We start from the raw sequence: 11,999 nt of genomic DNA, 5'->3' as shown, positions 1-11,999 counted from the left end.
ATAGACCTCTTCCTCCACCTTTTCGTATATGAACGCAAACTTCACATCCAGTTGATAATTTTTAAAACCTTTATACGATGCGAAAACTAGGAATATCCGCATTGCTTCTAGCCTCGCCACCAGTGCGTATACCTCTGTAAAATCTATTCCCTCTTGTTGGTTGAAGCCTTGCACAACTAATCGTCTAATCTAGCTTTGTTTCGAACGATCACTCCACCATCGACTTTCTTACACTTAAAAACCCACTTTGTATTGATCTTTTTGTGATTATCCGGAAGATCGAACAACTTCCACACGCCGCACTTCTCAAACCATAACAACTCCTCCTGGATCGCATTAACCCAACTATCCTCTGTTAACGCCTCTTTGTAAGTCTTCGGTTCAATTTGAGAAACGAAACATGAGAACGAAAACCATTATTCCAAAAAGAAATGTACTTTGAAATCCCAACGGGTTTTTTTAACAAATTAACGAGTATATCCGAGCATGGGACACAACTTTACAATCGTGTATGAGACACGATTTAACAACCGGGTATGAGACTAAGAAATTAATACCTGACACCGATTTTATACACTCCGTATCAATTGGGTATGTACCAGTATTCAGGAAAAAAATACTCATCCCTATTCCCTAGTTTGGTTTTCCTTGAAAACCAAAAGTTACAAATTTAGTTTTAGTTATACCACATTTGAAAACCAAGTCAAACTTAACTTGACAACCAAATCAAACCGAATCAAACCGAACCAAACCGCAACCCGATCCATTTGTCCAAACAAAAACCGATCCATGATTCAACCCAATTACCTTCCAACGCAACACGATTCATATTATAGCAAGCATATCTAGCGAGTGACGACTAAACAGTCCAAAACCAAAAGCGGACTTTCCAAAACCAACTCTATAATCAATTTCAACACACGATCCAACACAAGACACACGCACAGGTCGCCGGAAAATGATCTCCGACGGCGTTGAAGACGAAGAGAAATGGCTCACCGCCGGCATCGCAGGTCTCCAACAGAACGCCTTTTACATGCATCGCGCTTTGGTAATCGATTCCATTCAACTTCGATCTCATAAACCCTAATTTACATAAACATTCATGTTCGTACGCGAAAAACCTAATTCGTTAACCTAATATTGTTCAGGATTCGAATAATATAAAGGATGCGTTGAAATACTCTGCGCAGATGCTGTCGGAGCTCCGTACATCGAGGCTTTCGCCTCATAAGTACTATGAGTTGTGTAAGTGTGGTGATCAAACTTGTTTTGTTTGTGATCTGAACTGTCAAGTGTTGATGATTGAATTGTTTTGAGTGTGAAGTATTGAATTGTTGATGATTGATTTGTTTGAGTGTGAGGTATTGAATTGTCGATGATTGATTTGTTTGAGTGTGAATGTGTTTGATGAATTTAGTGTGAAGTATTGGATTGTTGATGATTGTTTTGCTTTGGTTAGATATGAGGGCGTTTGATGAGTTGAGGAAGCTAGAGATCTTTTTCAAGGAGGAGAGTAGGCGGAGTTGCTCAATTATTGAGCTGTATGAACTTGTGCAGCATGCAGGCAACATATTGCCGAGACTGTAAGTGTGGAATACTGGAATTAGATATATGTACGATTTACATTTTAGTGGTGCAATAGATGTAGTAGATATAACTGCAAGAATAATAGTGAATGCATTACCGTAGAATAGATCATACAAGCATGAAGTTGTGTGAGTGTAGACTTCATGCATTATTAAATGATCAATCAATAAGTTTATAGTTTTTTTTATAACTTATAGGGGAAACAACCGGGTGTGGGCTATGGGTTGAGGATTATGTGGCTCTTTTCATATAATAAAGTTGGTGTTATGACTTTTGTATTAAGAGCATCACTTGCAAAATAAGACTGCAAGGTGCTATATATTAAGTAATTATGTAAAATTGTGTAAGGAAGGTAATCTGATACTGTTCTTTGGTATAACAGAGTTTTGTAGTTGAATTTTTGATCATTTTATTGACGTCCTTGTTACGGATCAGTTTACTAGGTTAATAGCTTTTCTACCAACCCTGAACCTATGCCTATGAGATGCAATTTGGGAACGGGCATCTTGAGATAAGTGTGCAAAAGGGAAAAAAAGATGCTTATTTGATGGTTCGGATGTGGAATCATGTTGCCATAGCAGTATAGCACTTGGTGCCTCTGTATGTTTCATAGTTAGATTTGTAGTAACGGATGAGTTCCATCTCTGTTAGGTAAAACTAACAGAAAATATGTATTTTTTTCTTAATGGTTAACTCACACACCCTCTAATACCCCTATGTCCATCATGGGACTTGAACTCTCAACCACAAGGAAAGGGGCACCTTTCCAACATACCCTGATACCGCTAGGCCACAGGCCCTTTGGTTTAGGTTGTGCTGTTAACGTGGAGTTATTCATTTTTTGTTGTAGTCAGCTTTCATACAGCTATAAAATATGTCATGTCATGCAGCATTATTTAGCAACAGCCAACAGATCTGTTCTCACTTTACTTTTTGGTGAAGTGCTATTTGTATTTAGTGTGGAAAAAGTAAAAACATAATAGACTAATTCTCTATAAGGGTCGGTCTTAGCCTCTTGGGTTTATTTCTTGACCCTTAAGGCTATCTTTCTTTGTTAATATATACCCCCTTCATTCTTAAATAAAATGTTTGACAGTTGGTAAATCTGAAATATCTTTCAATATTATGAAACATATGAATCTCCTGGACAAATATAAGTGCTATTATTATTTATTAATGATCAACAAATTGTTAATGACTATCGGTTGATTATATGTCATATAAGCACTCACATTCACTAGTTCACTTCAACTATGGCTTTAAAATCTTGATTATACTGCTTTTCGTCTTTCAGATATCTACTCTGTACAGTAGGATCTGTGTACATTAAGTCAAAAGAAGCTCCTGCTAAGGATATCCTGAAAGATCTTGTTGAAATGTGTCGTGGCATCCAACATCCTCTTCGTGGACTCTTCTTGAGGAGTTATCTTTCTCAAGTCAGTAGGGATAAGTTACCTGATATTGGTTCAGAATATGAAGGGTAAGATTACCAAACTTTTACATGTTTCTTTGACCTGTTTCAAACATAAGTACAATAATGTTTCAACATTCTGCTTTGAACTGATAAAATACCTTGTCTTTCTAGCTATAGAGATAGACTTCACATTTAGTTTGATATGTCTTTTTTTAGTCCACAACCATCTAAAGGTGCTATTCAGGATTTTATTTTATTTATATGGATAAGTATAAGCTATAGAGTTAATAATAAGCATGTTCAGTTTCAGTTGTAAGGTAATATTACTGTTATCTAATTTGTGAATTGTGACTGGCGTTGTAGTAATCGTTAGTCGCTAGTCGGGCGGTGGGGTGGGGACTGCGATTAATCAGGATTAATCGGGATTAATTGTGATTATTCGGTGATTAATCAAGATTAATCGACGATTAATCAGCGCCTGGTCAGGATTTTTACAACCATGATTATGACTGTATTATCGTTTTTCTAAGGACACTAGAGTAACAGTTGGGATCATAATCGCCATATGAAAGACGGTCTGATGTAAGCATGCGGTCGGGGCCCTGGGGTTTCTTTATATGATTGGAACTACATGATTTTCTTTTAATATGATCACAATGTAAAAAATAAACTTACAAGAAGCCTGAAGATCTAACGCTATATTCAGTTTAAGACCTTAGTTCTAATGAATGTGTGGATGCCTTGCTGTTGTAGGGATGAAAACACTGTTATGGATGCAGTCGAGTTTGTACTCCAGAACTTTACAGAAATGAACAAACTGTGGGTTCGAATGCAACACCAGGTTAGTTCGATTGCCGATAGATGTAGGAGTAGTTGCAGTGAGAAAACTGGACTGGACCGAAAAAAAGTAGAATAAAGGACCAAAGAAGCGGATATATATATAGGGGGGTTATCTTGAGAACGCTAAATATTGCGAAACTGTGAGAACGAATGAAAAAACCAATCAAAACCGATTTTTTTTAATACAAAGCTTATTCTAATTAAAATACAACATCAAAAAAGAATTCACAACATCAAATATTTCATTTCTCCTCTCAAAATCACTCTTACTAGATTTTTTACACATGTGTAAATATAACAAATTTACACATGTGTAAATGACAAACTTACACATGTGTAAATTTTCGTTATTTACGAATTCACGTAAATCAAATGTGTAAATTTAATTTCTAACATTGTATTCGAATAATAGTGATGAGTGTAAAAAGAAAATTTGAATTTGAATTGTTTTTTACCAAGTTCTCGTGGTTTTTTTATTCGTTCTCACGGTTCTCGCGATATTTAGCGTTCTCATTTAAACCCTCTCCTATATATCATACAAGTCAGTTTGGTATATCGGTGTTCCGGTTAATCTTGTTTTGGTACAAGATCAGACCAGAAACTGAATACAAACTATAAATCAGACCAAAATGATTTATAGTTTGAGAATATCTCAGTCTGGACCAGTCTGATAACCGATTTCTTAATATATCTGTAACGGCCAACTGTTTTTTAACTTCAGAACCAAGAAGCGAACCAGATATGTTAAGATCTGTTTTTACACACTCCTAAATAGAACTCTGTAATCTTCTCTTGTGTTTAAGCACATATAGCTCCATACCTCATCAATCGCTTTAAATAAATCATAATGGTGTTTTTGAAAGTATATCTACTTGTGAATGGTTTATAATACATGCTGATCTGATGCATGCAATTGGACTTTCGAACTGCAGGGACCTGCACGTGAGAAAGAGAAACGAGAAAAGGAGAGGAATGAGCTTCGTGATCTTGTAATTAATAAATTAATACTTTAAATTGCTATGTATCACTTCGATAAATTAAACAATAGAAGTTTCTGTGTATATTCTCACGTAAGGGTGCTTACTCTCATCACATTTTGTCAGGTTGGAAAGAATTTACATGTTCTCAGTCAGATCGAAGGCATTGATTTAGAGCTGTACAGAGATGTTGTTCTTCCCAGAATCCTGGAGCAGGTATTAAAAATAGACTTTCAACCTGTTTGACCCGTTTGAGCTAAAACACAACCCGAATACCCTTTTAAAAGTAAAGGGGTTGAATTGCCACCGTTTATTTGAATGTGTTTACATGAAATTCTTTGGTTTGAAAAGCCATGTACTGGTTATGTTTCTTGTTCTAAGTTTAAGAATCTCACAACAATTGCAGGTTGTGAATTGCAAAGATGATCTTGCCCAGTACTATTTAATGGATTGTATGATTCAAGTCTTTCCGGATGAGTACCATTTACAGACTCTTGAAATATTATTGGGTGCTTTTCCACAACTTCAGGTTGGTTCCACCTGCCCATTTATATGACATATAAAATTACATGGAACGGGTCGTGTAACTTTAACGATTAGTGTTTTAAGACGTTCAAGACGGAAGCTTTAGTATAGTAAACAAATTCGGTAGAAATTTTGGCAGCATAACAGCGTCATCACAGATTCATTAGTACTGAAAGAGTTTACATCGTTTAGCACAGGGAGAACACGCAGTTTGATCTCCTCGCAAAAGTCAAATCTAAAACTTAATTTTGTCCAACACATGTCTCACTATATATAGACAAACTCATGTGTTGGGAGCTTCAACGCATGTCACATGCGTTGACACTTTATCACATATGACTCATGCTGTACATCACTCAACGTATGGCATATGTCAAACGCATAACTCATGCGTTTGACTAGCAAATACATACGCAACACACACCCTATCTAGCCCATTCGCATAGTAATGGACTCAAATATGCATTAACAACATAAAAGGTAGCTTAGTTGTTTTTGGTTACAACTTTTACATAAACCTCTAGGCTTAGCTACCTTTTTTAGTAAATTGACACATCATTGAAAACGTGATTGGTAACCTTCTTTGGAAAAATTGTCTTAAGTTACTGTTTTTTATAGCTAAAGATTATTGTGTCTTTTGTATATTATTTGTTATAGTTTTTTTATATAATTATGGTGATGTTTTTAGTATTACTTGTCACAAAGTTTTTGTTTTTTTTCAGCCCTCTGTCGACATTAAGACAGTACTTTCTGGTTTAATGGAAAGGCTTTCTAATTATGCTGCATCAAGCATTGAGGTGCGTGAACCTGTGCTAAATCTGGAAAAGTTTTAATTTTATAAGCCTAACTATGGTTTTGCTGCAGGTCTTACCAGAATTTGTCCAAGTAGAAGCTTTTGCAAAATTGAACAATGCCATAGGTCAGGTAAAAAAAAGTCATCTAACACCCCAGCGCATTTAAAGTTGAATTGGCAGCAAAATTCGAAATAACTTTTCAACAAGATTCTGTATATCAACTAGTTTATGAATCTTAGCCTTGATGCGATGGATTACACTTCAGTATATGTTTATTTTTTTCAGTCACTTGTTCAGTTGTTACTGGATCTTGTTTCTTGTACATATAACATTGGTTGTTTTGAATTCTGTTCAAGCAATTTTGAATTTTAAATTTTTATGATACAGGTGATAGAAGCACAACCTGATATGCCTGTTTTTGGAGCAGTAACTTTATATTCATCTCTTTTGACATTTACACTTCATGTCCATCCTGATCGACTTGATTATGTGGATCAAATATTGGTATATTTCTCTTCAGCTTGTTTTTTTTACTTTCTCTATTGAAGTTGTTGTTTGCATGAAGTTATAATGTATTTATCCATGATTTGGTGATCAAATATTTGTGTTTCCTTTGTTTCTCTTATGCAAAAAAAAAAAAAAAAAAAAAACACACACACACATTGTATGTTATTTTGTGTTGTCTGAGGCTTTGATTTATCAAACACAGCTTTTTTTACATCACGTGCTTATGTAACTTTGCATCAATTACCAGACACTACTTCATTATCCTGTGAAAAATACAGTTTAAATGTTGTTTACAACTAATTACATGCTTAATAGATACATATTCATAGTTGTGAAAAGATGATATTCATTACTTATTATATATTCATTGAGCAATAAATTATATCATCTTGTAAGCTTCATTTGGAATTTTCAAAAATACTTAAGTATGTAAACACTAGTAAACACCAATAAAGGCTGATGAAATTGCTGAACAAATGTTTTATGTGTTAAAATGTGTTGGAGCACACTTTTCTTTATCTCTATATAAAAATAGAACACACTTTTTGAGGACCTGCTGTTGAGGGCCTTTATAATAAGATTGCGTTTGTTTGGATGAATACATCATCATCATCATCATCATACTCAGTATATCCCACCAATAGCAAAGCTAAGGTAGGGTCTGAGGAGGGTGAGATGTAGACAGCCTTACCTCTACTCCGTAGGAATAGAGAGGCTGCTTCCAATGAGACCCCCGGCTCGATTGTAGTTTTGCATCAAGCCTTGGACATAAGGCACATAACACTCAGCAGTTGAGACAAACGCCGATTAGTGCACATACCCCCTTGTCTTTTGGCTATCAACGCCACCACATGATGCATGATTAACCATCCCCCTCTTTTAACGTTATTTTCACGAAATTAGTAAAATAACGTTAAAATTAGTGCACTTTCACTTTTGCCCCCCGAGCGCCCACACATATACACATTATATGAGCATACCGCAAGCGGGGCGTGTTTGGATGAATACCATTGTTTTAAATAATAAAAACATACTAATTGTTGCATTGGTTTTATGTTCCCATTTCTTCAGGGTGCATGTGTTAACAAAATTTCTGGCAAGGGAAAGCTGGAAGGCAAAGCAACAAAGCAGATTGTTGCACTTCTAAGTGCTCCATTGGAGAAATATAGTGATATAGATATTGCACTAAAACTCTCAAACTATCCTCTAGTCATGGAGTACCTGGATGATAGTACTAATAAAGTGATGTCTAATGTTATAATTCAAAGCATCATGAAAAACAAGACTCACATCTCAACGGCTGATAAGGTACGTGGCTCTTTACATGTTATCTCACATAGATCAGATGTTCTACTTCTTAATAACTGTGATTTTTTGGTAGGTTGGGGCTTTATTTGAACTAATAAAAGGGCTTATTAAAGATCTGGACTCTGATGGTAATGACGAGGTGGGCATAACATATTGCCTCGTTAGATTTATTTATTTATCCAAGTCATTCTCTATTTTCAGTTTATCCGATGTTTAGGGTTTATATTTTCAGAATTTCAGTAAGGTTTTTCTGCTTTCTGCAGATGGATGAAGATGACTTCAAAGAAGAGCAGAATTTTGTTGCGCGTCTAATTCAAATGTTGTATAATGATGACCCAGAAGAGATGTTAAAGGTATTTTTTTTTTGTCTTGGTAGATTCTTTCGTTCTTTCTTGTATATGTGAGTGGATGATTTGGTGCTCATTTTGGTTAATGGTTGTTGACTATTATATTATGTTGTGTGACAGATTATATGTACAGTGAAGAAGCATATTATGACTGGAGGGCCCAAGCGACTTCCATTTACAATTCCTCCGCTTATATATAACGCTCTCAAGGTTTTATTCTTCCCTATAGATTATATTACACCTGTTTGTGTAGCTTGACGAGGTTCGGCTGAAGTATAAATCATACTTCCTCTGAGATCTCAGTCATGCTAAGATTTGGAGAATGATTCTTTTACTTTCTTTACTATCGGATAACATGTTTTGAAAACTGCTGGGAAATCTTCAAATAATACTATGAGAGTATCTCATGCTCGTATAAACATGTGTTGTACAAATGGATCTCATTTTGGGTTTTTTTTAATGGACTTTGCATGAGAGTACAGTTAGTTAGGCGAGTACAAAGTCAAGATGAGAATGCTAGTGAAGAGTCGACAGCATCAGCCACACCGAAAAAGATCTTTCAATTGTTGAATCAGGTAACTATCACCACCACCACCATGATTAGTTCTAATATCTGGTTTCACGCATCTGTAAATGTTGGCCCATATATTTATAAATGGTCATAATATATTACATTCTTGGGTTCTTTTTCGGTCTTAGTGAAGCTTTATGGGTTAAAATAAACAACCTACTAAAATCATATCCATCAATAGGGTCAAATGCAGGTACACCAGGTCTAAAAACTTTCAGAAGTAGTTGTTTAAACTGTTTTTCTTTTTTATTTTATGGTTTAGGATCAAATACAAAGGCTTCTAAAAATAAGAAGTGTGCAAAGGCTCATAAAAATAAACCCACTACACCAAAAAAAAAACCTGAACACCCACCACCACCCAAAAAAAATGGGTGACGAAAAGTAGCGATTTTTTAAAAAAATATTAATTTTTTTAGCATTTAGTTGTGGGGTTTAGCTTTATGGTTTAGTTTTTAGCATTTAGTTTGGGTGGGTGTGTGTGTGTGTGTGGGTGGGGTGGGGGTGGGTGGGTGTTTAGGTTTTGGGTGGTGGTGTAGTGGATTTAGGTTATTGGACACTTGTCACTCTATAATGCCTTCTTACATTTCTTATTTTTAGGAGCCATAATGGCTCAGCCATTGTGGAATAACTTAACCCTTTATTTTATATATCACAAAGTTACCCTTGGCTATTATTTTATAAATCACAAAGTTACCCTTGGGTATTATATGTACTGAGCAAAATCCATGGATCACAAAGAGGCTAGGTTGACATGGTTGCAATTTATTCGTTTACAGATAATGATCGTACCTGACCCGTTACCCAATCCATTAAAGCTCCTTAGAATTGTCATATTATAATCGTTAAATGCTTGTTTTTTGGCTTATTGTATCAGACAATTGAGGTTTTGTCAATGGTTCCGGCACCCGAGCTTGCATTGAGGCTATATTTGGAATGTGCTGAGGTATGTCTATGAATTAAAGTTACTAATATATTTATATTTCCTCTGAACTCCTCTGGCTCTAACCGATACAGGCAGCCAATGACTGTGATCTTGAACCTGTAGCATACGAGTTTTTCACCCAAGCATATATATTATACGAAGAAGAAATTTCGGTAAATTATACTTCTTATCCCGCTCCAAAAATTTAACACTGGATGCTTGATTTCATTATATTTCTGGTTTTGTATTACAGGATTCGAAGGCACAGGTAACCGCACTATACCTGATTATAGGGACTCTGCAGCGGATGCACACATTTGGGGTCGAGAACAGGGATACTTTAACCCACAAGGCCACAGGGGTAACATATTTATCTAATCATCTGTCATGCAAGACACAACTCATCCGGCAAATTTACGTCGTTCTGATTTTCACTTTTTACATTGTGGCAGTATTCTGCGAAACTCTTGAAGAAGCCAGACCAGTGCAGAGCGGTTTATGCTTGTTCACATCTGTTCTGGGTTGAGGATCAAGATGGGATCAAGGATGGTGAGAGGTACATGATCATCCTCACTTGCATTTGAATGTCTTTTGTTAAGTGTGGCAGTTGTGTAAAAACGGGTCGATTTGAGTTCTCTGAAGGGTCAAAGGGGTAAAATTTTAAAACTTGAGCTATAATGAAAATGGGTTGGAAGTTACCCCAAAGTGTTTTCGTATGCTTAAAGCCTCCTAAATTGTTTTAGTAAATTTAAAAAAAAACGGACAAAAAATCCAGTCATAGCTAAAATGAGAACGGGTCTGGAGTTACCCGAAGGTTTTAAACGCTTAAAGCTTCCTGAGTTTGGTTCTTAAAATTTAAAAATCATACAATCTAGCCGGAGTAGATGTGAATTCTCCAAAGGGTCAACTGGGTATAGGTATAAGCTAGTTTGAAAATGGGTTGGAACTTGGAAGTTACCAAAAGGTTTTCACATGCTTAAAACCTGCTATACCGTTTGGCAATTTTTTAGAAATGCACAAAAAGTTCAGCCCGAGTCAATTTGAATTCAAAGGGTCAAACGGGTGAATGAAAACGGGTCAAAAGTTATCCAAAGTGCTTATGACCCGGATCCAAAGTGAATGAAAACGGGTCACTTTAGTCGGGCCTAAATCAAGTTATATTGTGTGGGATGTAGAGTATTACTCTGTTTGAAGCGTGCCTTAAGAATTGCGAATGCTGCTCAACAAATGGCGAATGTGACAAAGGGTAGCAGCGGGTCAGTCATCCTCTTTATCGAGATTCTAAACAAGTAAGCATCAATAAATCCACAGGCAATCTAATTTCTTGAACTGCGTGCCTTAAATAAGGTAAACTGACATGGGTGCGTGCAACTGGTCAGGTACCTATACTTCTTCGATAAGGGAAACACGCAGATCACGGTTGCTTCAATTCAGGGGCTTATTGAATTAGTTACAACTGAAATGCAAAGCGACACCGCCACATCAGATCCAGCTGCTGATGCCTTCTTTTCAAGTACGATCCGTTATATCCAGTCGCAAAAGGCCAAGGGCGGAGCCACTGCAGAGAAATTTGAGCAGATCAAGGTCTGATTTGTTTTTAATTTTTATTTTATTTTATGTAAAAATAGTTGACAAGCTTTTGGGGTGTTTGGGGTGCAAACTCCAAAATTGAAATACGGAGATCTTAAGAACATAGTCTGAGTTTGAAATATTCGGATATAGGAACATCTTTGATTTTAACTTTGCTATCTTACACTCAAAGCATATTTTGAGTGTGAATGGTTTTCCTGTAATTTTTGCTGTATTTTAGTGTAAAAAAACCAAGAAAAAATCGTTTTTCCAATGGGGCGTTTGGATAAACGTAAAACTGATTAAATAAGCTTTTACCCAAACGCTCCCGGGTGCATGTGTTTAAATTTTTGTTTCTTATACTGCGTACCCTAGTTTGTCATATAAGACGATGGCTGTTCATATTAGCTTGTGACCACCTCGCTCGAAAAGACTTGTTTGAAATCAGCTCAAGGCAGAACCGTTTGTATGAATTCTGAGCTAAGTTCGAGCCAAGGGGTGCTCACTCAATAAAAACCTTTCTAAAAATGCTCAACTTAAAACGCGATGATAATAAGAAACCTAACTAATAGCCCATTTGGTTCTCATTCACCAATCCCTTTGATCAATTGCTCTAAGGTGCTGTTTGACAACAT

The 11,999-nt window shown here is 36.1% G+C and overlaps 1 protein-coding gene across 1 annotated transcript; it reads left to right on the top strand.

The window, feature by feature from the left end:
- The first annotated feature begins 774 nt into the window (after positions 1 to 774).
- Positions 775 to 11,711, top strand: LOC110911969 (vacuolar protein sorting-associated protein 35A). Its single transcript, XM_022156628.2, has 22 exons — positions 775 to 1,051; positions 1,152 to 1,248; positions 1,463 to 1,586; positions 2,885 to 3,070; positions 3,758 to 3,845; positions 4,777 to 4,833; positions 4,948 to 5,037; positions 5,228 to 5,350; positions 6,069 to 6,143; positions 6,211 to 6,270; positions 6,528 to 6,644; positions 7,719 to 7,955; positions 8,029 to 8,094; positions 8,219 to 8,308; positions 8,423 to 8,512; positions 8,785 to 8,877; positions 9,748 to 9,816; positions 9,888 to 9,968; positions 10,049 to 10,156; positions 10,248 to 10,351; positions 10,971 to 11,084; positions 11,175 to 11,711. The coding sequence occupies exons 1-22, from the start codon at positions 959 to 961 to the stop codon at positions 11,383 to 11,385; spliced, it is 2,373 nt and encodes a 790-aa protein (XP_022012320.1). The 5' UTR covers positions 775 to 958; the 3' UTR covers positions 11,386 to 11,711.
- Positions 11,712 to 11,999: the final 288 nt, after the last annotated feature.

This window comes from Helianthus annuus, chromosome 15 (assembly GCF_002127325.2).
Source record: "Helianthus annuus cultivar XRQ/B chromosome 15, HanXRQr2.0-SUNRISE, whole genome shotgun sequence".
In the NCBI taxonomy this organism is placed as follows: domain Eukaryota; kingdom Viridiplantae; phylum Streptophyta; class Magnoliopsida; order Asterales; family Asteraceae; genus Helianthus; species Helianthus annuus.
Note: the sequence above shows the minus strand (reverse complement) of the source record. Positions and strands in the feature narration are given on the sequence as shown.

Bases quoted from the DNA above. Each gene is read 5' to 3' on its own strand.
- LOC110911969 (XM_022156628.2), top strand. From the start codon at position 959: ATGATCTCCGACGGCGTTGAAGACGAAGAGAAATGGCTCACCGCCGGC. The intron at 1,249-1,462 runs GTAAGTGTGGTG...TGCTTTGGTTAG, and splicing joins TCATAAGTACTATGAGTTGT to ATATGAGGGCGTTTGATGAG. The intron at 8,095-8,218 runs GTGGGCATAACA...TGCTTTCTGCAG, and splicing joins ACTCTGATGGTAATGACGAG to ATGGATGAAGATGACTTCAA.